The sequence below is a fragment of the Protopterus annectens genome, chromosome 12.part0, assembly GCF_019279795.1.
Source record: "Protopterus annectens isolate FY-2018-M chromosome 12.part0, PAN1.0, whole genome shotgun sequence".
NCBI lineage: Eukaryota > Metazoa > Chordata > Ceratodontiformes > Protopteridae > Protopterus > Protopterus annectens.
Window position 1 is genome coordinate 413,722,167 of NC_056746.1, and position 24,698 is coordinate 413,746,864.

Sequence of the window (24,698 nt, forward strand, 5' to 3'; positions counted from 1 at the left end):
AGTCATAAATTTTTCACATTTCTGTAATTCAGCCAGAAACTTATTGATGTAAAAGACTGTACTGAGAAGAATGCAAGAAAAATTTCATTGTGGAAAATTAAAGGCATGTGATTCTTATACATACTGAAAAGAATTATATTATCGATTATGGTGCAAAATGAATATTAGTTACATTTTTTTTATGTAGCAGTTATTTCAAAAGTATTAAACACAAACAAAACAAATTAACCATTTTGAAAGTATAATAAATCTTCTGTCGTTAATTCCACTAACACTGTAATACTGCTATTACTTTCTGTCTCTCTCTAGTTATTTCCTTACCCTCTTTTGCATGGTAAAGAAATAACTAGAAATTAAAAGCACTTGTATGAACAACAAAGCACCAGTTAAATCTATCAATTTGCTTATTTGAGTTTGTTGACCAGGAAAGTTCAGCTGACCAAAAAACAAACCCCTTTTCAGTGGAGGCCTGGGGAGAAAAGCTTCATAGTACAGAAAGTAAGACATTTCAGTTAGTTTGTAAGCAGACAAAAATACATATCAGTATGCACAAAGGGTATGACATACTGAAGTGGTAAAACAGACTAAAATTAGTTAACTACATGAAGATGACAGAGTACAAACACAAAAACATAGGAATAAACGTATATGTATGTTAGATAAAGTTTTTTGGAGTATGTTATTTACATTTCGGTAAATACCAATACAAGTAGGTACATTATTGTAAGATGACAGTATTGACTGTTTATAGATGATAGCCTTATTCTTAACCCAGGAAAAACTTTACGCACTGTAGAAGTTTTATTAAAATGAATTTGCAGGTCTCCATGTTTCAGCAATGTCCAGAAACATTGCTATGAAAAAATCAGATAAAAAAATAGATCAGAGGATGGTACTAGCCCTTTTGTATAGTGCAAAGGAACAAGTAAATGTCCTAGAATATTTATTTCTGATAGATATACAAAAACAATAGATTTTAAATATTTGTATGTTATGTAATGATATTTTCATTTGTGTTCACACTTTGACACTTTAATTTGTTTCATTTGCGTAGGATAATAGCATTTACTGTAGTTTTACCAAAGATCCTCTGCATATTAAGGCACGGCCTTTCACATAATAAATGGCTAAGCAAAAAACAAAAAAGTATTATTTAATATAAAGCACAGGCTTTTTGAATGCATTAACATGGGAGACTGATTTAGCAAACCTATCTCTGTGCAGTTGTTGAAGCTATAAAATAATACATTAAGAAACACTAAACTAGAAATTGGCATGATTAGGTCTCTGTCTCATTTAATTCTTAATCTAATACAAGTAATACATATGTTTTGAAATAAACGGATGAGTATGAAATATACTTTCTTCTTAGAATGAAGTAAGAAAACTTCAAATTCCACCTCTGTAGTGAAGCCTGTCTTTGGCTTCACCTGAGTATTATTAGATAAAGAAAGCTTCACTTCTAGAAACTAGGCTTCCCAGTGACATCCCTTCTACGTTTTGTGGATGAGTTAAAACTGTATAGCTCATCTGAGAAGAAAGTGAAAGTACAAGTACACATGGTTAAAACTTTCTCAGGCAATGTAAGAATGACATTTGGCCTTAATAAATATTCAAAAGCAAGAAAACTAAAACATCAAGACAATATCAGCTGGGGAGAGGAATGTGATATAAAAGAACTTGAACAACAGGGACTATATAAATATTTGGGAATAGATGAAGGGTCAGCAATACAGGATGAACAAATGAGAACAAATCTAAGTAAGGAAAATTTTAGAAGACCAAAGCTAATACTGAAAACTGCCTTATCAGATAGGAATAAAATTCAAGCTATGCATTGATGTTCTTTCTGTCCTAACTTAACTCTTTGGTTTGATTTTCTGGTCCCAAAAAGCACAGACTCAGTTGTACAAGAAAACAACAAAACTGCTTCATGCTTATCAAATTGTATTTAAAAAAATGCATGATAAGATGACATATGCATAATTGAAACTGACTATATGTACAGATTTGCAGCTGTGGAACTGCATACGTTTGTTGACATCATCAGATCTAAACTTAGAGAAAGTTTAAACCATGATGAAAGATGCCTATGCTGACATCTTTGTTCAGTTTAGCAGAAGCATTTCAGAAAGGAGTTGAAACAGAAATAAAACCAGAAGTGAACAAAAACAGCCTGCAACAGAAAAAAAAAAAAGAACCAAAAGAATCTAAAGAACATAACAAGAAAGTCAACACCTGCACCACACCACATGCAATACATAGCCCTCCAGAACACGCACCATCACAGCTCTTACATAAAAACACAAACCACACACCCACCTTCATGGAAGCTCTCAATAGAAGTCCACCCAAACAGCTGAGACCTCCAAGAAATGCACTCAACCACCACAACACAGCACAAATTGCAAGACACATAGCTCACCCGTACAGTGTGCCCCTCAACCTAAGCCCATAAGGCAAAACAGCTTGCCCAATACACTAATCATAGCTGACTCGATAGTGAGGCACACTGATCTCCCGCTCACTAGGTTGAATAAGGAGAAGGTAACAGTCAGCGCTCTATCAGGTGCCAGAATCTGACACGTAACACACGCACTCAGGGTCACTCCACAATGAGTACAAGTATGACTCTGTCACTGTCCATGTGGGTGTGAATGACCTAAGATGCACCTCCCTGGACTACATGAAAAGAGACATGGAGGAGCTCTCGGATTATGTGGCCTAGGCAGATATGACTCTAGCCCTGAGCAGCATCCTACCGTTGCCCAGAATGATACCGCAGTATAAGCAGAAAATGTTTGACTTCAACAGTTGGCTAAGTTTCTGGTGTCATTCTAAGAGGATCCAGTATCTGTCTGCTTGGGATGACATGATTGACAGACCTCGATGCTTTGCCAGAGATAGCCTGCATCTGTTACACCTGGGTTTCTGAACACTGGCTAAGGCTCTTGCCACCCCATAGTGCCTTTTTTAGGTGATGTTCCAAAGACCAAATTACCCACTGTAACAGCTATAAATAAGTGCAATGTGAGGGTCATGCTGCTCAACACTAGAAGTCTAAATCTCAAGATGCACTTGCTCGAAGCACTCCTCAAAATGGAGAACATCGACATTTGTGCTGTAATGGAGACCTGGTTTAAAGCAGCAGAAAGCACCCCTGTGCTACCAGTCCATAACTCATTCCATACCTTTCAGCCCCAGAACATGGACCAAAGCTCCAAAGGCGGTGGTGTCTCCATATTCATAAAGGATATGCACACCTCCAGACTAGTATCCCAGCATAATTCATCTGAGATACTTCAGGTACAGCTAACATTGGTTAAGATGGTGATTCAGATCATAGCCAGCTATATTTCCCCAACTATGTCCCAAGACTCTCACTCCACATTCCTAAGCACCCTGGAAACTATTAGGGTCCAACCCAACACTCTCATACTAGGTGACTTCAACTACCCCTCCGTCAACTGGGAAAACTACTCATGCACCAATGCACTGGCCCAACACTTCCTGGAATTCATCAATTACAAGGCCCTGGACCAGCTCATTCTTACCCCCACTAGAGGAAGCAACATCCTTGACCTGGTTATTACTAACATGGGCAACTGTTGCTGTACACCAATAGTCAATTCCTCCCTGGTTAGATCCGACCACAAAGTAATCACCATGGAAATCCACATCTAACCCACACCCCCTGCAAAGGTAACCACCATGAAAAGCTTCTCCAAAGCTGACTTTGTTCTCCTAAAAACAGAGGCGGGCTAACTTCACGGCACCCATGTCAATGGAAAATAGATGCATGATTGCCAAATCATACACCAATGCACCGTATAAACATGTACATAAATGCATGGAATTAGCAATACCCAACAGAACCAAGATGCTCTCCTCCAAAAAAAGGAAGACCGTTTGTTGGTCCCCTGCCATTAATAAACTTTACAAAAGAAGGAAGAAACTGTTGCAGAAAAAGGTGAAGTCCCAAGACTGGAAAAACTCCCTTATTAGCCTCAACAAAAAGTTGAGATCCCTCATCAAAACCTCTAAAGCCAGCTATGAAGGCAGAATTGCGGCAGACACTAAAAACAACCACAAAGCCTTCTATAGTTATATAAAGAATCTCCACAGCAATACCCAGGTTTGCTCTGAGTTACTGCACAATGGTACCTCCTGTACTGAGCCAACAGATATTGCCAACATACTGGGCGACAGATTCAGTGCCAACTTTACCACTCTCTCGCCCCCTAAAGGACCATTCACAATACCGGAGGAATGCCAGGCACCCAGCATTACTGCAGCACAGGTTAAAGCTACATTGTTCAAGGCCAAGAATACAGCTTCCATGGGACCTGACAATATCCCTGTATGTGTTCTACATGAACTACAAAGTGAACTGGCACCAAATCTGTGTGCCCTGTTGAATCACAGCCTCACCTCAGGCTTTGTCCCAACCAAATGGTGCACTGCTGCAGTCATCACTCTCCATAAAGGGGGAATGACTACAGACCCTGGGAATGATCGCCCCATAAGCCTGATGACTGTGATATGTAAGGCTATGGAGCACATTATCATGGACCTAATTAACAAGGATATAGGGAATCTCCAAACTATAGAGCCCATGAAATTTGGTTTTGTGAAAGGTAGATCTTGCCTGCTCAACCTGGTTGACTTCTTTGAGTCAGTCAGCAGAGTTGTGGATGAGGGCAAGGCAGTTCATACAGCCTACGTTGATCTGGCCAAGGCCTTTGATACCATTCCCCACTCAGGAGTTATTGATAAACTCACCAAACTAGGCATCAGCTCCTATATCACTAGTTGGGTTGCAAATTGGCTCACAGATGGAACCCACAGTGTGAAAGTAGCGGACTCCCAAGTCAGACTGCTGACCAGTCACGAGTGGAGTCCCACAGGGATTGGTCCTGGGTCCTCTCCTGTTTGGCATCTACTTCTCAGAAGTCCAGGCCAACACAGAGGGACTCTGGCTGACCAAGTTCGCAGATGACTGCAAGCTGGGAGCCATTATTAACTCCCCAAGTGATGTAGACATCCTACACAAAGGCCTCAATGAGACCAATGACTGGTGTCAAAACCATGGCCTTAAGTTTAATGCCAAAAAATGTGTCGTCATCCCCTTTGGGAAAAACTAAGTTTCCACTAATTACCACATTGATGGGAGCCCACTGAACATTGAAGGCGTTATAAGAGATCTGGGGACACAGGTTGACAGCAACCTGTCCATTGACCACCACATCACAACTGTAGTCAGAAAGTCCTATGTGGCACAACTCATTACCAAGGATTTTGCATCCAGGAAGAAAGAGGTCATCATCTCTCTCTACTCTTCCCTCATTAGGCCAATTATTGAATATAATGCCCTATTTGGCATGTACCTCACTAGACACATGCAACAGCTGGAAAGTCCATAAAAGACCTCATGAAGAGGATCCTACGTCTTAAACACATGTCCTCCACAGACAGACTCAAAAAACTCCAGCTATTCTGTGTCTCATATCATCTACTAAGAGGCAATCTCTGCTTGACTTACAAAGCCATGTCTGACCCAGCTCTGTTAGAAATGCTACATCTAAAGAAATCCAAATCTCTCTGCACCACATGCTCCAGAGACCTCAACTTCATTACCACAATCAACAGAACATGCTGGAGAGACGGGCTCTTAACCCAGAGATTGCCCATGCTCTGGAATAGACTTCCTATACATGTCAAGCAGAGCACCTCACTGGCCCTCTTCAAGAGAAATCTTGATGAGTAGATGGGAAATAGAAAGTTCACCCAGGGGATCACTACAGTGGCTCTACTTGATAGAGGCACTGGGAACTAACTTCGGATGGCATGATGCCAGAGCACTTCTATAAGCTAACGAAAAAGCCAAAAACTGCTTGCACCACGGTCTCAAACACAACTTTATTACAGTTTGGCAAACGTAAACCAGAATCGCTTGCTGCAGTCCTTACACAGGAAACGCACCTGTTTCCCATGTAAGGATTGCAGCAAGCGATTCTGGTTTACGTTTCCCAAACTGTAATAAAGTTGTGTTTGAGACCGTGGTGCAAGCAGTGTTTGGCTTTTTCGATAGTGGTGTTTTTGACACTGTTTTCTGCTCGGGTTTTACGTTTTTGGACTTTTGTAGGCTAGGCTTGTAAAGGCTCCAGGGCCACTAGCCTAGTACACACCTAACTATGAAGAAGAAAAGTAAAGAAAACTGGAAAACACACTATTATAATGGCAAGTATAGAGAACTGGTAGAACAATCGCATATTGATCAAGATTTGTTACTTGAATAGCAGTCCCATGGCACAAAGGGATAAAGACCTGAATGAACGGTGTTTAGTTTTTAATAAGGGCACTGGATGGGCTGCAGAGGGAGGCTGGGAGTAAGCAGTTGATATCGGCTCACCAATCCTTAGAGAAGAGAGACATCTAGGCTTGCTGCAGTAAGCGGTATACAGGCTTGGTGAGCTCTATACTGCATAAATGTTAAGCTACTTAGTCGGGAGTTTGCCCATGCTCTAAAGCTCATAGGCGCTTCCTGAGGGCAGCAACAGTGGGGATGGCAAGACTGCCATGAGATGGGATAGTTACAGCCCACTCTTCAGCAGCAGTGTGATACTGCACCTGCATCTCCGATCTCCTGACCAGCCTCGGATGAGTCAGGTTGAGCTAAGGAGAAGCTAAGACAGGTCACCTAGACCAGGTGAATGAGGAGAAGAGCTGGTGACAGCTGAAAGTTAGCTGCTAAGAGGGCAGAAAAAAGATCTGATTGATCAATGACTAAGGAGTGGTGAATTTAAAACAAAAGATGAAAGGTGAATAATGGCAGCTCAAGACAGTGGACTACTAAAACTCTGGTTTACAAAGTCTATAGAGAAATTAAGAGAGACAGACAAATGATGGTTCCTTAGTACAGAACTAGAAACAGTCACTCGTCTTGTTGCTGGTTGTGACACGCTCTTGGCTGAGGGTTTGTATACTGGAAGACATAATAACGTGGCAAGACTGACACTCTGGGGTTTGTGCAAACACTGCATCACACGGGTAGCTGAAAAGCATTGGAAACATGAACCACAAAGAATTAGTGAAAAGGAAGAAGTTCTGATCAGATGACAACATCCAATGATAATCTTGTCTGCATACAGCCCTGTGCTGGAACGTGGCTTTACTAGCATCCCCCACCGGAGTAGCTCTTGTACTCTATGGACCACTTACTAAATTGATCACTGTCTTTTCTGTTGACCAGTAGATTGCACTGCAGTCAGGAAATGAAAGAAAACATGTTCTACTTTGTGCCTGTTTGTTAATTGTGTTATGCAGACTATAAACTGATTAGTCTTGACCTAAGGGCCAAAACCTGGGCAATGCTGTAACAGAGTTGCTAAATGTGCAGCAAATACCCCTTTCAGAACCCACCACTGTAAAGCATTAAAATGGCTAAATTGGTTAGAACTACTCCATCAACTAACATACAGTTTTTTACCACCTGTAAAATTATCCAGCATCCATTTGCTTGTCCAGCACTAATTAACATTGTACACAACTGTGTTCCCAGTTGGTCATTATGATCCATTTAGCAAAAACTCCTGTCTGTCCACAAACCTATCAAATCTACTGGGCATTTTCTATGCTTGTAACATGTTGCTAAGGCCCAGAACTCCTTACCTGTATCCATCAGATCAATACCCTCTCTCCCCATCCTTCAAAATCATTCTGAAAGACTTCCTAGCCAAAAGCAGGCTGTGTTCTTGCTCAGCACAAGGATAAACTACATCCTTAAATGTGAACAAGTACTTATTCTCACTTCCTTACTTCGATCCATTTATCTTCCCGGGCTTTCTCTCTTAATATACCACAAGCCTGCTTTTCTCTCACTTCATATTGCAATTATTGTTTGTATTATAGTAACTTACCTTTAATTTCTCTATAAACTGACTGCAGTTTCTCTAAATATTAAATCATTGTCATATAACTTGCATTTATTCTTAACCAATTTTTTCCTTTGATGTTTAATTTGGTAAAATTATTTAAACTGTAGATATTTTGTATTATTTTGAAGATTGTAAAATTATTGCTCTCAAAATATTTAATACTTTGGAGGTTTTCTTTCTGGGCCTCCACTTAAAATGGGCTCCTACTCAGTCAAACTTTCCTCGTAATCAAATGTCAATAAATAAATACATTACTATACTCAAGATTAGGAAGGTCTAGAGTGAGATTATTAATGAACAGAGAGAAGAGCAGTGGCCTCAGTACAGAGCCCTGAAAAACACCAGTATTAAGTGTACCATTGTCTGAGAAAGAGTCATCAGAATCAGTATCACATTTATTGGCCAAGTATACATGGTTTCAGTGCCTGTCCAAGTATGAATTACATAAACGACATACGTATAACTGTTAAGAACAAGACAAACAACATACATGCAACTATTAAAAACAAGACAAAAAAGTAAATATACATATACATACAAGGTGCAAAATGCAATTCAGTGCAAGAAATACTGAAATAAACAAGTATTAACAATATGTAAACAATACTGCAGAATCCTCTGAGGCTTGGGAAAAAGAATACCCCAACCTAACAAGCAGAGTTAACCGTTTATGAACTTGATGGCCTATGGATCTGCTTGTTTTGGTGCGTATTAATCTATAACGCACCTTGTAGTAATAATACTATAATTATTATACTGCACCTTTTAAAGGATCTGTCCTCTAGTTACTTAGTGAACCATGTAATTGTGCTGTCACCAAGTTGAAGTTGGCAAGCTTATTGCGTAAAATTTTGTAACTAATTGTCTCAAAGGATCTGGTCATATCAATGAAGATACCTGCTATGATAATGCTGTCATTAATATTGCTATAAACAGAGTCCTGGTGGCTGTGAGAAGAGCTGTTATTGTACTGAAGGAGTTACAGAAGCTATGCTGCTGGTTATAGAGCAGCCATAGTTGTTAATGTGTTTGAGCAATTGCTTGTACAGTAGTTTTTCACATATATGACAGAAGTAAGGAAAAGTTTGGAAACGGGTCTAAAGTCGGTCATAATTGTAAGAAAAGTCTTAGGATGGGGTATGATAATGGAATGTTTGAAAGTAAGAGGCATTCTACCTAATGTATTAGATCTGTTTAAGGGATGTGCTAGATAGAGGTTTAACAATTTTGTGAGCTGCAAGTTTCAGAAATGTTGTTTACAGTTTGTTGAATTTTGCACTTGAGTTGTTAAGTTTTAGGTTGCAGAGAAGTGAAAAGTGAGAGCAAATGATGCTAGTGGGTACTCCTATGTATAATATTTGCCTCCTTTACCCAATATGCCATAAACAACAGAGTGCATTGTTATCCATCTTTTTGCAATAAGTGAGTCAGAGTTCATTGGATTGGACTGATAAATGTCCTTCCTTATCACTCTTGCAGTACCCTTTACAAATGGGATATCCTACCAAGAATAACCTAATGCCCAGCCAGTACACCAAAAACTTGGCTCCTTCCAGGCTCCATATACTGGATATATGTCCTAGACCTAAGGCACAAGGTACATAAGTGATGTTTGAGTGTCTAATCCTCAGACCTCCTTTGCCACCAGTCCAAACGCTACTTTTTGAATTCAGCCTACAAGTCATTTGTCACATTGCTAAAGCTATTAAGCTTTTAAGTATGTTCCCCAATGGGTTCTCTTCCTTCCTTTTTTCCTTTGGTTGTATTATCTTTTGCATATAATCAGGAAGAGAAAATGTGAGTGTGGGAGGCAGATTCTCCCATAACAATAGACATGAAAAGTGCCTTCTTGTCTAGGTGCTGCTCATGACCATACCCAGTGTGAGATTTGTCAAGCATCCCTACCAAAGACTTTACGCAGCCATCTGTCTTCCTTTTCTTTCTATTTAGATAACCAGTGAATGAAGATTCTGGCTCAGGGCACTATGGCTTCCAAATCCACTTGTCCTGATGTTCAGCTGCCACTTAAGAAAAAAATCTAAAAAAATGTATCGAACCTTCTGCTGTACATCCTCTTCCTGATGTCTTCATCAGGTTGGATAAAGAAGCCATTGGATAAAGAAACCATGGACAGTCCAGTTCCAGTGTCATCCCCATCTGTCATGACCCAGTTGGAAGCCAACACAGGGCTGCCTAGCCTCACATCTACTGAAGCTATGCCTACGTCTGTTGCAGATGAGAAGTGGTAACCGCGGCTGATCATTTTGGAGGGGCTTGGGGGATTCTCCACATTCTTGTTGGGAAAAAGTCCCTGGTTCCCTTATTGAAGCCAGGCATGGATCTGACCCCTATGTTTGTTAGGGCTGATGTGCCTTTAAAAAATAAACAGAAAACCAGATGTGGTTGCTGTAGTTAATGATCCACGCAAATAGTGTCACGGTTTCACTTCAAAGTCCTTATGGCTTTGAAGCCCCCTCAGGGGTTATCTGTTGCTTTCTCTGTTCCCTGGTCATGTACTCCTCAGCATCCTTGTGACTCTGATTCCTCTGAGGAGGATGTGGACTTAGATTATGGAGACGAGTCCTTGAGTTCCTTCCCTCAAGTTCATTCCCCTCTTGCTCTGGGGTTTGAATAAGATGGTTCCCTTTCCCCTACTAAAGAATTGTCTTTTAGAGACACTGTTGTTTGCATGATGGGAAATTTTACATGGGATTGTTCCCAGATTTCTGATATCCAGAAGAGATACTATGAACTTTTGAAGATTGATTCACCATGGCCTTCAGCAGTCCCTCCAGTCTTGTATGCTGTCTTAGACACCTTTTCTTCTACTTCACAGGCTCCTGACTTCCAGCCTCCTGCTCCAAAGAAACCTGATAGGTTCTAAAAAGTTCATAAAGCTCAGAGTTTTTTTATATAAAAATCCTTCTGACCCTGCAGTGATTTACATAGCTATTGATAAGCCTTGTACATTGCTGCACTCTCCCAAGCTTTTACCTTCAGACAAGGGGAGTTGTGCTATGGAAAGGTGTGGTAAAAAAGTGTATACCTCTGCCACCTTAGCTTTCAGAGCCATAAACTACCAGACTCGTATGACTAGATATATGGATATATGTTGGCTGTTCTTTCTTAACTTGGGGGTGCTCTGACTGAGTTGCCTGATTCAGACTTAAGTCCTCTGCCATTTCACTTTTGCAGTCTGCTTTCCAAGTAGCTCATCAATCTCTAGTTATGACAGTGCTGATGCTTCCTCTAGGTTGGCTGCATCAGGGTCAGTTATGAGAAGATATTCCTGATTGTAGCTATAGTCCTTCCCTGGTGGCATTAACACTAAGTTTCTGGACTTTCCTTTAGATAGCCAGAATATTTTTGGCTCTGCTGTAGTTGAGCTTTTCAAAGCCTTGCAGGATAAATAAGGGAAAGGTCATACAAGATCTTAAGCACATCTTCCTTTCTGTTGTTCCTAAGCCTTAGAGAAATTACCCCACCAAATTTTCCTTTGTGCAGGAGCAGCAGAGTCAGCCTCCCAGGACTAAGAGGTCTCACAAGAGGGTGTTTCCTGATGAGTCTTCTCAGGGCTCTAAAGGTTAAAAGCCTTCTTTTCCTGACAAATTTCCCTCCACTTGCCATTCAACCTTTTCTGCCTATCAGCCATATTCCTCTTTCTCCAAGAATTGACTGTATCTTTTCCAGTCTGTCAGCACATAACCACATACCCATAGGTGCTTTCTTCCATTCAGAATGGTTATTTCATGGTTTGGAACCTCTTTCCTTCATTTTTGGGCACTTCCCAACCACTCCATTGCATTTTTTTCACTTTCCTTCGATTCTTTAAGACTTTTGTGTTCAAGGAACCTTTCATCCAGTTTCAACCTCTCAGCAAGGCAAAGGATTTTATTCCAGGATTTTCCTGGTTTCCAGGAAGGAGGGTTCTTGTTGGCCAATTCTGGATTTTTCTTTTCTCAAGACATATCTGAAAGCTCCCTCTTTCAGGATCTATTTCCCCTATTACTTCCTCAGGCTTACCTGGTGTTTCTGAATTTGAAAGATGTCTGCCTTCAACTTATTATTCACCCTTTTTTCAAGATTTTTTTTATGTTTCTCTGCTTCTTCCTTACACTATCGGTTTTCTGCTTTGTCTTTGGTCTTTCTACAGCTCCAAGAGTCTAAAGTGTGTGGCCCCAGTGGTACGCTTCTGAAAAAACTTCAGGGAGTTCAGAGTTTCCCTTATTTTGATGACCTTCTGATTCAAGCCCCCTCTCAGCGCATCCTACTTCAGGATTTCGAATACACTATACTTCTGCACAACGTGGGATTCACTCTCAATCTCAAAAAGTTAGTTATTACTCCTTCTCATGTTTTTTTGGGTTGCAAGATTCAGACCTTGCCAGTGATAGCTATGATTCCTCCTCACAAGAACCTTTCCTTGACTATTTATTTTCAGTCTCTTCTTCTATAAGAGATGCCTGCAATAGAATTTATTTGAGCGCTGAGGTTCACTACGTCCACCATTCATATGGTTCCTTTCACCAGGCTGCACTTGAGGAAGTTTCATTTGTATCCCAAAACTATTTGGCTTCATGACTGCCATTCTCTAAATCTTCTCATCCCTCTCTTGTCTTGCCTCAAACTTGAGTTTTGCTGGTGGCTTCATCAGTTTTCTCCGAATCTTGGCCTGCCTTTCTAGGCTCCTTTTCCTATTTGGGACCTGCATACAGATATTTCCAATCAGGGTTGTGGAACCTCTTCCAGCAACATCAGGGTCCAGTGAGTTTGGTCTTCCCATCATCAAGCAGACCATATCAGCCTAAAAGAGATGAGAGCTCTTTTTCTGGTTCTTCTTGCTTTGGACTCCCTTGTTCCAGGTCCACTGAGGATTTTCACAGACAGCGTGCGGTATTAGGATCAGTTATGAGGATATATTCCTGGTTGTGGATACAGCCCCTTGCTAAAAACATTAAGGCAGCATATAATGAAGCAATCAACCTTCAACTGAATTTTTCAGACAGTATAATCCCTTCAGAGCACCGTCTAGTGGTATATAGTCTGAGCAGATCCAGGGCAAATCCTCAAAAATGGATGCTTCACAGGGAGGTTTTACTGGACATTGTACATCAGTAAGGTACTCCTCAAGTAGATCTTTTGCCTCTCCTCTGAATAGACAACTTCCCAGTTTCTGTTCCAGAGTACTAGGTACTCTGGCATGGAAAGGCAGACCGAGAGAGAAAACTGATGAATTAACAGAAAAACTCAAGTTTGAGGCAAGACAGGAGAGGGATGAGAAGATTTAGAGGATGCCAGTCATGAAGCCAAACAATTTTATGATACCAATGAAACTTCCTCATGTAGACCCTGCATTTTCCTGTTTTGTTACCAAATGTCCTGCACAAGGTCATATTGCACAGGCCCAAAATCTTTTTTGGTCACTCTTTTTGGCCCAGACAGCACTGGTTCCCCCTTTTATTTCATCTGGCCAGGGGCAATAATCATAAGTTACCTCACAGGCTGGATCTTCTCAAACAGGAGAAGGGATCTCTCATTCACCTTCATTTACTCACCCTACAATTGACTCTTTGGGTGACAGGGTTTTGATTCCTTTTAGACACCAGTTTTCTGAGGACACGTTTCATTTTTATTTTCAGGAGGCTCACTACTAGAAAATCCTATGTAGCTAAATGGAAGAGATTTTTTATTTGGTGTCAAAAATATGATCTAGACCGTCTGTCTGTGGGTATCCCTAATATTTTTTTCTTTTTTCCTTGAGCTGCTCAATTCTGGCCTGGCATACTCATCTGTTTAAGCTCATTTGTTGGCTATTTCTGCTTGTCTGCCCTTAAATCCACCCCTTGCTTCTAGATTTGAAGTTAAACAATTTTTAAAAGGCATCCTTCTTATTAGGTCCCCAAGAAAGCCTGTTCCTCCTAGTTGGGACCTTAGTTTTGTTCTTGAAAAACTGACTGCCTACTTTTTGGTCATAATAAATAATCCAAATAACCACTCCAACACCAATATCTACAGCCCAGATGAAGATGTTATGAAACAGTGGGGTGATAGATATAAACCCCTATTAGGAGCAGATGAGGACACGCCATCAACCAAGCTACAAAAAGTTAACTTTTCACAGGCCATGGTATTAACTTATGGTGAAACTTCAGGTAATATCCAGAAAATTATTAAGAACAATTGGACCATGTTTAAGGGAAACAAGGAATTGTTAACAACAATTGGTGAAAAACCTTTATTTACGTATAGGATGAATAATAATATAAAATCTCTATTAGAAAACCAACATTCTATTAAGAACAATAAATTAAAAGGGACATCCAAATGTGGGTCCTGTGTATATTGTAGATTTATTATTGAAGTTCCCAAAATTAAAGTGGGCCCTTATGATATGGAGATCACCTTTATGGGGGGGGGGGGGTCTTGTAATATGGCAGGGGTAGCTACCTGCTCGGAGTGTGGACAATTTTATGTGGGGAAAACTGACAGAAAATTGAATAGAAGAATATACGAACATTGTTACAGTATCAAGAGAAAGGATGAGAAAAGTGCATTATTTAAACACATTAAACTGTTCCCTTCACATTCTTTTAAATGTGGGATTTTGGAAGTGGTAGGACATGATTTTAGAGGTGGTGATTGAAATAACAAGTTGTTGAGGGCTGAAGTTAGATGGCAACTAAAACTCAATGCTAGTGAATTCCATGGGTTAATTGAACATGTTAGCATCAAACATGAGTTAAAATTTAGGGCCTTGAAACTTTGAATTTTGGTTATTTGGGCTTTTAATACTTAGAATTGTTTATACATGTATGATTTTATTGTTTTCAGTCCTTCCAATTTTGATTTCTTGCACACTGCTTTATTTATTAGTTTTGTTATTTATTTAGGATGTTTTTATGATGAAGCACTGTCACTTTAATGGTCTTATTATTAATTAAGGGTTAATTATCTTTAATGATTAAAAGATTGTGTTAGTGTGATTTTGAACTGTTCTGATGAAGTGATTTTACGAAAGCGCTTGACCTGATACTTGTTTTCTTGAATAAACTGTGGTTCTGTGTACCAGTGGTGTTCCTGGGCTGTAGATATTGGCATCGGAGTGGTTATTTGGATTATTGGTTGTGTTTTAACCACTCTTACACCCTTTTGGAGTCTACTTTTTGGTCATGCAATTTCTTCTGTTTTACAGAACTGTACTTGGAAAGCTGCATTGTTGTTATCCCTTACTTCTGCCAAAAAAGTTTATGAACTTCAGGCACTCATGACAATTCCCCTATTTGTGGTTTTTCACAGAGACAAGAGTTTTTCTTCATACCAATCCTACTTTTATGTCCAGGGTCATCAGTTATTTGTCTTTGAACCAAACTATTCATCTTCCTTCTTTTTTTCCCTTCTCCACAGAATGATAGTGCGGTAATCCTTCATTCTTTAGATCTACATAGGCAGCTGATATTCTTATAGATAAGACTAAGGGTATAAGGAAGTCTGAACAACTTTTTGTTTCTTTCCATTCCAGGAAATGGCTGTTTCTAAGCAAACCATCCCATCTAGTTTCTAAGGCAATTTCTTTTTACTACTCCTTTTACGGTAAGTAGCTTTTTTCTTCTGTTTGTGCTCATTCTACCAGGGCCTCTTCTGGTGCTTTTTCCAAGGGTCTGGATACTAGATCCATTTTGGAGGCTGCTACTTGGCCTTCTCTTCATACGTTTACTAAACATTACAAATTGCATGTGATTTCTAGGGCCAGAGTTGGTTTTGCCAATGCCATCTTGCATGGGGTATCGGAGGGCTCCTGTGTGACTTCCTCCTTCCATCCTGACCAGTAGCTTTTGTACTCTCTCATTTGTAAGGAATAATCTAGCAGAGATAAAGAAGTACAGTTGTGTGAGATCTTACCATAACAGTAGATGTCCTACTTCCAACTGTTGCAGTATTCTGTCCCTCTCTACTTCCCCCTGTTTTTCTCTGTGGCTTTCCCTCTGGGTGAGAGGGTCCCTATTTTTTCATCTCTTTCTTAATGTGCATGTCATTGCTTGTCCTCTTGGGTTGCTTTGGTTCTTCTGAAACTATTCAGTTCTAAGACTTATGTACCCCATGACCTAGATGTAGGAAATACTACAGACATATTTCATGTGGAAGGAGCCCATGTCCTAGATGTAGGAAATACTACAGACATATTTCATGTGGAAGGAGCCCATGTCCTAGATGTAGGAAATATTACAGACATATTCTGCATGGAAAGAACTAAGCGTTTGGTATGCTCGCTGGCTGTCCTTGGCAGGATATCTCATTTGTAAAGAATACTGCAGCAGTGAGAAGTAGAACATCTACTGTTATGGTAAGATCTTACACAACTGTACTTTCTGACGGTATAGAAGGTTACCAAAATGGCAATGGATTTGCATTAGAATCTGTTTCATCATTTCTCTGTGATTTATTCCCCTTCTCAAACAAATGTCTGCCAACCTTCAACTTTACATGAAGCCTGCACATCCAGAGCACAGGTCATTATCTGGGTAGCTATCTATGTGTTTTCCTTGTTAATCTAGCCCATTACCTTGCAAAACCCTAAGTGAATATTCTCCCACCATGCTGGACCTATGACTCATGTACTTCCATATTGTGCCTGCTGTGGCTACAGACTACATGCCGGTTAGTGAGCACCCATCTATGGGACTGACACTGCCTGCTAGGGTTCCTGGTCTCTGCTAAGGCTCAGATATGTAGAGACGCCTGCTGCATCTAATTCCCCAGAATAGATGAGTGTGACGTTATAGATCTTAGGTTTGTAATGAGTCAGCATCTGAAAATGAGACTCATTTAAAGATCCAATATGTCCCTGGTGATCTAGTGGTTAGGAGGGGAGTCCCTGGTGGGCTAGTGGTTAGGATTCACTGCTCTTGCAGCCGGTGCCTGAGTTCAATTCCCAGTCAAGGGAAGCTTCATTGCATTTACCTCAAACAACACATAAGTCAGAAAGTCATAGTAGCTCAGCTGCCAATCCCATAATGCAACACACCACACAGCCAAACATTTTAGTTATTGGAGATTCCATTGTAAGACATACTGATGTCCCCTTACCAGGCTAAACAAGGAGAAGATCACAGTGAACTCTGTCCAGAGCTAGGATCCACCACACCAGATCACAGATGCACTTAGGTCTTTAAAATATAGGTACCAGTATGACATGGTCATAGTCCATCTGGGAGTAAACGACCTAAGATGTACCTCACTGGACTATATGAAGAGAAACATGATGGAGCTTTCTGAATATGTGTCAGCATCCTACCTTCACCTATGATGATGCCATAGTGCCAGTAAAAAATGATTGCCTTCAACAATTGGCTTAGTTTCTGTGTCACAATTAGGGGTAGCAGTATCTCTCAGCCTGGTGAGACATGATTGACAAACCACGATGCTTTGCCAGAGATGGTCTGCACTTGTTCACTGCTTGGCTTCTGGATACTGGCAAGAACTTTATCTATCCCCATAGTATCTTTTTAAAGCCGTGCCAAGTTGTTAAACCCTTCACCATAACAAAAATCACTTACAGCTACCTAAAGGTACTGTTGCTCAACACTAGGAGTTTAAATAAAAAATGTACTCCCTGGAAGCACTCCTCACTCTGGAGAATGGAGACATATGTGCAGTCACAGAAACATGGTTCAGAACCATAGAAAGCACCCAAGCTGTCAAAGGCAACAATGCCTTTCATACATTTTTATCCCCCTCAGCTCAGGATAAAACAAAAGGGGGAGGTTTCTCAGTATTTCTAAAGGACAATTGCACTGCTAAACTAGTCCAGCAGCATGACTCGCTTGAACTGCTCCATGCCCAGCTAACATAGGTACAACCCCCTATCATATCCTTGCTAGCTACAGATCCCCTAACAGGAGTCTGGAAAACACATCCTACCTAAACCTACTGGAATCTCTTAACATTCAGCCTAACACCATACCTAAGGGTGACTTCAACTGCCCCTCCATAAACCAGGAGACTTATATGACCCAGAATTCACTTGCTCAGAGGTTTTTGGACTTTGTCAATGCAAACTTCCTGAAGGCAACTAGTTTGCTGCCCAACTAGAGGTACAAATATCCTAGACCTTGAACTCATGAACATGGGGGGGTGCTGCTCCATCCTGTGCATTAACTCCTCCCTGGTAATATCTGACCACAAAATGATCTAGTATTAAAACTAACCTAAAACCCCCATCAAACTCCAAAGCTGTTAAGAAGTTTGCTAAGGCCAATTACCTCAAGCTAAGTGACAGCTTATTAAACATCCCAGCCCCTCCATAACCAGATGACACTGAGGCCTAATCTGAGCTGTACACAAAAAGCACTGTACAACCACATTCATAGCTGCATAGAGGAGGCAGTATCTCTCCGAGTCAAACTTATGATTACTGGCAAAAGTAATCCACCATGGTGGACCCTTAGCATAAATAGGCTATTCAGCACAAAGAAAAAAAATCCTCTCCAAAGCCAAGAAGGAACAGACAAATCAGTGCAAAATGGCACTCACTAGTATAAACAAACAAATTAGAGAACTGGTCAAATCAACCAAAGCAAACTATGAGGCAAAGATAGCCTCCCAGTTGAAAGATTACCATATGCTTTTTTAATTATATTCATAACGTCAGGGGAAACGCTTAGCAATGTTCCAAGTTAATCATGAACAGCAACACTTACACCCAGCCTGAACTTATAGCAAACCTGCTGGCTGACATGTTCAGTTTAAACTCCTCCTCCCAGCACCTCCTACTACACTCAAAGAAAAACCCACAACCCCCCCCCCCCTTACTGGTCATTACAAGGGAAGAGGTCCTTACTGCACTTAGCCTACATGGGTCCTAACAACATTCCAGGATGCTTCTTAAATAGCTTAAAACAGAATCTATCAGAGCCACTAAAAACCTTCTTTAACCACAGGTTCTGGATGGGCATTGTCCCAGAGGAATTCAGGACTACAACAGTCATCCCTCTGCACATGAGGGGGGCCATCAACTGATCCAGGGAACTACAGGCCTATAAGCTTGACCAGTCTTATCTGCAAGGCCAGGGAGAAAATTATCATGGACCTGATCGATAACGGCATAAGAAATCTCCAAACATTGGACCAGACCTAATTTTGCTTTGTCAAAGGGAGGTATTGCGTGTTCAGTCTGGTGGACTTCTTTAGGAAAGTCACCAGGGCCATGGATGAGGGAAAACAGTACACACCACTTATCTAGGCCTGGCCAAAGCCTTCGACACAACTCTCCACTCAGGATCATAGATAAACGTACTGTGTTAGGCATAAACCCCTACATCATCATATGGATTGCAAACTGACTCACTGACAGGACTCATGTTTTCTGGTTAGATGAATCTGTTTCTGATAAGAAACCTGTTATTAGCAGTGTCCCACAGGGCTCAGTGTTGGGACCCCTCCTGTGGGGTATATACTTCTCTGAAGTGAAGACTAGTGTTGGGGGTCTCTGGCTCACCAAGTTTGTTGATGACTGTTAGCTGGGAGCAATCATTGATTAGCCCTAAAAAATATGACAAACGAGTGGTGCCAAAACCATGGTGTGAGACTAAATGCTAAAAAATGCATAATCGTACCCCTCAATAAATCAGATATCCCTGCAAATTATAATATTGATAGCACACTCCTAAAAGTAGACCCAGTGGTGAAGGACCCAGGAAAACAGACAGATAGTAACCTAAACTTTGACCAGCAGGTAGCTACAATAGTGAGGAAATCCTTCTTTGTGGCTCAACTTATAAGTGAAGGTATGGCATTAAGTTTGAAGGAAGTCATAATTACATTGTACTAAGCTTTCATCAGGCCCATATTCGAGTACAGTGCTCCCTTCTGCATGTACCTAACCAGGCACTTACAGCAATTGGAGCTGCCCTACATGTTTATTTTATGTATTTATTTATTTTACATTTGTTGACCAGGTTAGTCTGACTGAGCCAAAAGCCCTTTTTCAGCAGAGACCCGGGGAGAAAAGATCCATAGGGTTGCATGAAACAATTTGAGAACAATTAAAAAACAGTTTTACAATTTTTATTTGTATAACAGTAGATGAAACCGTATTCATTTAAAAAGCAAAATTGACTAGGTAATGTAAATACAGTACAGATGATTTAGAATGAAACAGAGGCTATAGTAAGTAAGGGGGCATGTGAGCTAGAATGGGAAGAAAAGAGGTGAGTAGGAGCAGAGGAAAAGGAAGAGGGTAAAGAATTTTAGTTGCTTCAGGTCAGCGCTGCTAGTAATTGGAGGTAGTAATGAGAATTACTTAGCTTTGTAGATAGCAAAATTGAGCAACTGAGGAAGAATCTAGTTAGAAAGGAAGAGTAAGTGAGAATAAAATGAGAATAGGTTGGGTTTAGTAAGAGAGTTGGTTGAGAAGTAGGCTGTGAGGGAATAAAATTAAGGAGGCTGTGTGCAGAAGCAGGACCAATGGTTTATTAGGTGATTTGTAGTAGCAGCCTTAAATTGTTTTGGGTTGGTAAGGGTCCTAATGTCTAGAGGAAGTTTATTCCAGGTGATGGAGTGGTGGTAGCCGTATTAGTTGCATCCGAAGGTGGTTTTGGGTTTGTAGATCTGGAGCAGATTTTGGTTACAGCTTCATAGTTGTCTAGTGGGAGAATAGAGGGAGATAAGAGGATACATATTTGGACAGTAGGAAGGTTGGTATAGGATAGAGTGAATGATTTGGAGCTGTAGGAGTTGAAGTTGGTGGGGTAGTTCTAACCAGTTTAGAAGTTTTAATGAGATACAGTGATGGGATTTGTAGGTTTGTTGGGCAGCAAATCTAGCCAATTTATTGTAGCTAACTTCAAGTTTAGCAAGGAGGGTGGAGTTGAGGTTAGTAAGAATCTGAGAGCCATACATTAGTCTGGGTAGGAGGAAAGAGTGGGGGAGAGTGGCCTTGGCATTGGAGAAAAGGAATTTTTTTGATCTATAGAGCAGTCTTGGTTTCTGCTCTAAAGCAGTTTAGTTCTATTTTTTTTTCTAGTTTCTCACTAAAAAATCCAAAGCATTTTATGCAGTCCGATTAAAGGCCCTATCCCTTTATTCAGTTTTGTATCATTTATTGAGATGTGACTTATGTCTGACCTACAAGGCATTCAGTGATCCAGTCCTGATGAAATGTTACATATTCACAAGAAACATTATACAAGGGTTACACATTCCATGGACCTGAACCTTATTTGTGACTCTAACAGAACTTGCTGGAGAGACAGGTTCATATCCCAAAGGCTACCTCATCTATGAAATAAACTTCCCATCTTCATAAAACTAAGCCCGTCCCTCACTCTCCAAAAATAATTTGTTTGGAGAAATGGATGGTAAACTGTAAATTCACTCCCAAGGTACTGCGTCCCTTATGGACAGAGGCAGTCTGTAAAATGACTCGGGGTTCCAACACCCCAAGACCTCCTACCTTGATACTATCCTTTCCCATATCTGGGGGTTAAAGGCTTTATGCCATTAGCCTAGTAATCGCCTATGAACCTGCACTTCTTAGTGTGCAACTGTTTTGGCAGAATAGATTGTAAATGTTTGATCTGTAACTTGTACATTTGTAGACAGACATGAACAAGACTACTTATGTTTGTAGTAAGGCTTCCCATCACCCATGTTGTACATGCCATGTATCTGAAATGTACACCACATGCGTTCAATGCTGTCACTTCTGGATGCATGCTGGGCAAACAAAAAAGGTTGGGTTAGCCATTATTTCTGAAATAAACTGGCTGAGAAATGAGCAGAAAACCTTAATGTTAAATTAATACAAAATGAACTGTTGAACAGTGATTTTTTTTAGTGATTCTCCTGGAGACGCTTAAGGACTGTACCTTTTAGACTGCTGCTGTAGGTTTTTGTTGTGTCTGTGCTACAGATCATTGCAACATGATTTATTGTGGTACTAAATCTTTAATCTTGTCTAATCACTTACACTGTAGCTGAGCCAACCATTGGTCCGTATGTTGTGCATGCTTAATGTAATGAATGGTACATCACAAAATGTGGTCAAACAGTGCACAAGGGCAACACAGCAGGCGGTGCAGTTAATATGCCATGCTTATGGCCTGTAACACTGACAAGTATCATTTCTGTGAACAAAATCAGGGCTGTTATACATACAGTTATGCAGATATCATTGGAAAAGGAAATGTCAAAACCATATAGAAATTGTACCTGAAAACAAAGACAATTTAATTTGAGAATGTTTTGAAGCTGTATACCTCTGGACCCCCCTCCCCAGTACATTTGGAAACCTTTTTAGAAAAGCTACAAAGTACAGCTCACAAAATATTTTTTTTTTCTGGTTTATGCCAACTGTTTGAATCCCTTGTGTCAGAAGGGATCAGGTTAAGACCTTCATCTGTATTGTCTTAAAAGTAGACTAGGTTCCAAGAAGCTTCAGTAACATTGTGTTCTGCTAACAGTACAACTTTACAACACACTGCAATGCCAGTCATTTGCTCAGATTTGTCTCATATTTGGTCCATTCCTCATAAAATGTGTGTTTTTCTGACAAATCCGTAAGGATTGATGTAAATAAATAACAACAGATGCATGAGTTTTAGACTTTATATCTTTCAGAAAAATACATAATAAATGCAGCACCTGTGGTTCTAACAATTTTCTAACTTTATAAAAGCAATATTTAAAATTTGTCCTTGATTGTGGAAACGTGCTTTGAGGAAAACTTGACTCTGAAAATCGGTATTAATACACATTTTGATATAATCTTTTTTATTCAGGGACCCTATGCTATTGTCTTGTCTTCCAAAATTATATATTATATGTTAGTATGCTGTTGAAAAAAGTGTTGTATTGCCTCGAATTTTTGTATCTCGAATAGCATTTCTCTAAAGAGGTGTCATTGTGCAGTAGGGTAGTGTTTTGCGCGGTTTTACTTTTTCTGTATGTTCTCATTTTGTGGTGCAGCTGAGTGTACATCTTGCCACCTGAAATTTAGCCTTTCAGAGGAGGCACACCTGGTGTTGCACTCTGGAATATTATGGCCTTTTCACTATTTTCAGTGTGGCAGCCATGTAGAATGCTTTAATGATATTTACCTCTTAAGCTGCTTTATCTGTTTCTCTCTCACTCCGTGCTGTCACTGAGACACTTGTAATTCTGTCAGCTTTGCAATAATATATCCTCAAGTATTTTGCTCCTTTTGCTATTTTTGGAACTGACATTGTGTCCCAAACTCGCCTAAAACAACTCTAACATCTTGTTGTTGTGTTACCATGTCTGCTCCCTTGCAGAGCACCGGCACCACCATGTTAAAGTACATAGGACACCAGTCCATGCACTGCTGCAGACTGGCCACAGATGGTAATGTGATCACTTACACTTCCGGGTATCCAGTATTCTGCAGAATGCTTTACTGTACAGCTACAGATGTCACAGTTATATGTTTAAACAGATTGCCTTATTTGATTGCTTTCTAATTTGCTGTGGTGACATCAGCTGTCATATTAATCTGTAAGTGTATTGTAATCACCACACAGTTTTGTTTACAAGCTGGCTGAAAAGTAGTTAATTTATCTAATTCGGATGAACTTTTCATATTTTTGATTATTAACATTTTCTATATAAATATTTTGTGTACAGATAGGATTTAAAAAGGGAATCCTAAATCCAGTTTCAAGTAATTCTGATAAATATTTGCTAATAAAAATTTAGTATCCCACAATTCTGATCTTTAAAAAAACTGCAGTTGGCTGATTCTTTATGCGTAGCTTATTGTACTGAGAATGAAGTAGAACAGTAAGAAGTTCAAATCATACTGCTGATTTTTACATTTTTGTGATTTTCTTGCACCCTTCACAGACGAGCAGCATTAATTGACAGAGTTTATGTTAATAGAAGTTGTATGTCGTTCAGCAGAGGCCACACACACACAATTCTGATATTCTCATTTTTCATTGTGCAGGTATCATTTTTGGCCATGGTGAATCCTGGAAACAGATGAGAAGATTTACACTGTCAACACTACGAGATTTTGGAATGGGAAAAAACACTACTGAAGATCGAATTATTGAAGAAACTGGACATCTAATTAAAGTTTTTGAATCTTATCAAGGTAATTTATAAAAAAATATATATTTCTCAAGAGGATTTTTTTTTCTGTTCTATAATCAAGTTTCTTGCAAATATTTGCCAAGGGCTTTCAAGCTGCTTTTAACTGATGTTTTTTTTTTTTTTTGTTGTTCTTGCCAAAAATTAGGCAATGCAGTGACAGCTCTTCATCTTGAGGGGAAATTACCTGAATGCATGAAATACTATTTCAGTGCAAGATGTGTCCTTCACCACTGTAACTTTACAATGGTTTATCATGTAAACTGCATTGGCAGGCTTTTTCCACAAGGTGGCACTCTGCATCTTTTGATTATTTTAGTTTGTCTCTCATTAGTGTATGTCTGTATTTTACAAACACGTGTGTGTGTGTGTGTGTGTGTGTGTGTGTGTGTGTGTGTGTGTGTGTGTGTGTGTGTGTGTAGATATATATGCTGGATAAACAAATGGCTGGTTAATCAGAAAAATTCTACAAAATAGCATTTATAGGTTATAAATCAGCTAAAATAACAGTACTTGTGTTAGTATGCATTTTTCTAAAGAATATGAATTCTAACACTCAAATGTCTGTCTTTATTTGCCATTCCTGGAGTTCGTTCTTTTAAACTTTTGCTGACATCGTCTCACTGTTATATACATATACATATATATATATAT

At 39.9% G+C, this 24,698-nt stretch overlaps 1 protein-coding gene across 3 annotated transcripts in view; it reads left to right on the forward strand.

The window, feature by feature from the left end:
• The window catches only part of LOC122816618 (cytochrome P450 2K6-like), a 659,285-nt gene that overhangs the window by 222,187 nt on the left and 412,400 nt on the right, over window positions 1–24,698 (forward strand). For all 3 annotated transcript variants that reach the window (XM_044089529.1, XM_044089527.1, XM_044089526.1), the window contains one exon: window positions 23,899–24,048. In XM_044089529.1, the coding sequence (XP_043945464.1) occupies window positions 23,899–24,048 (150 nt within the window). The remainder of the gene's footprint in view (window positions 1–23,898; window positions 24,049–24,698) is intronic.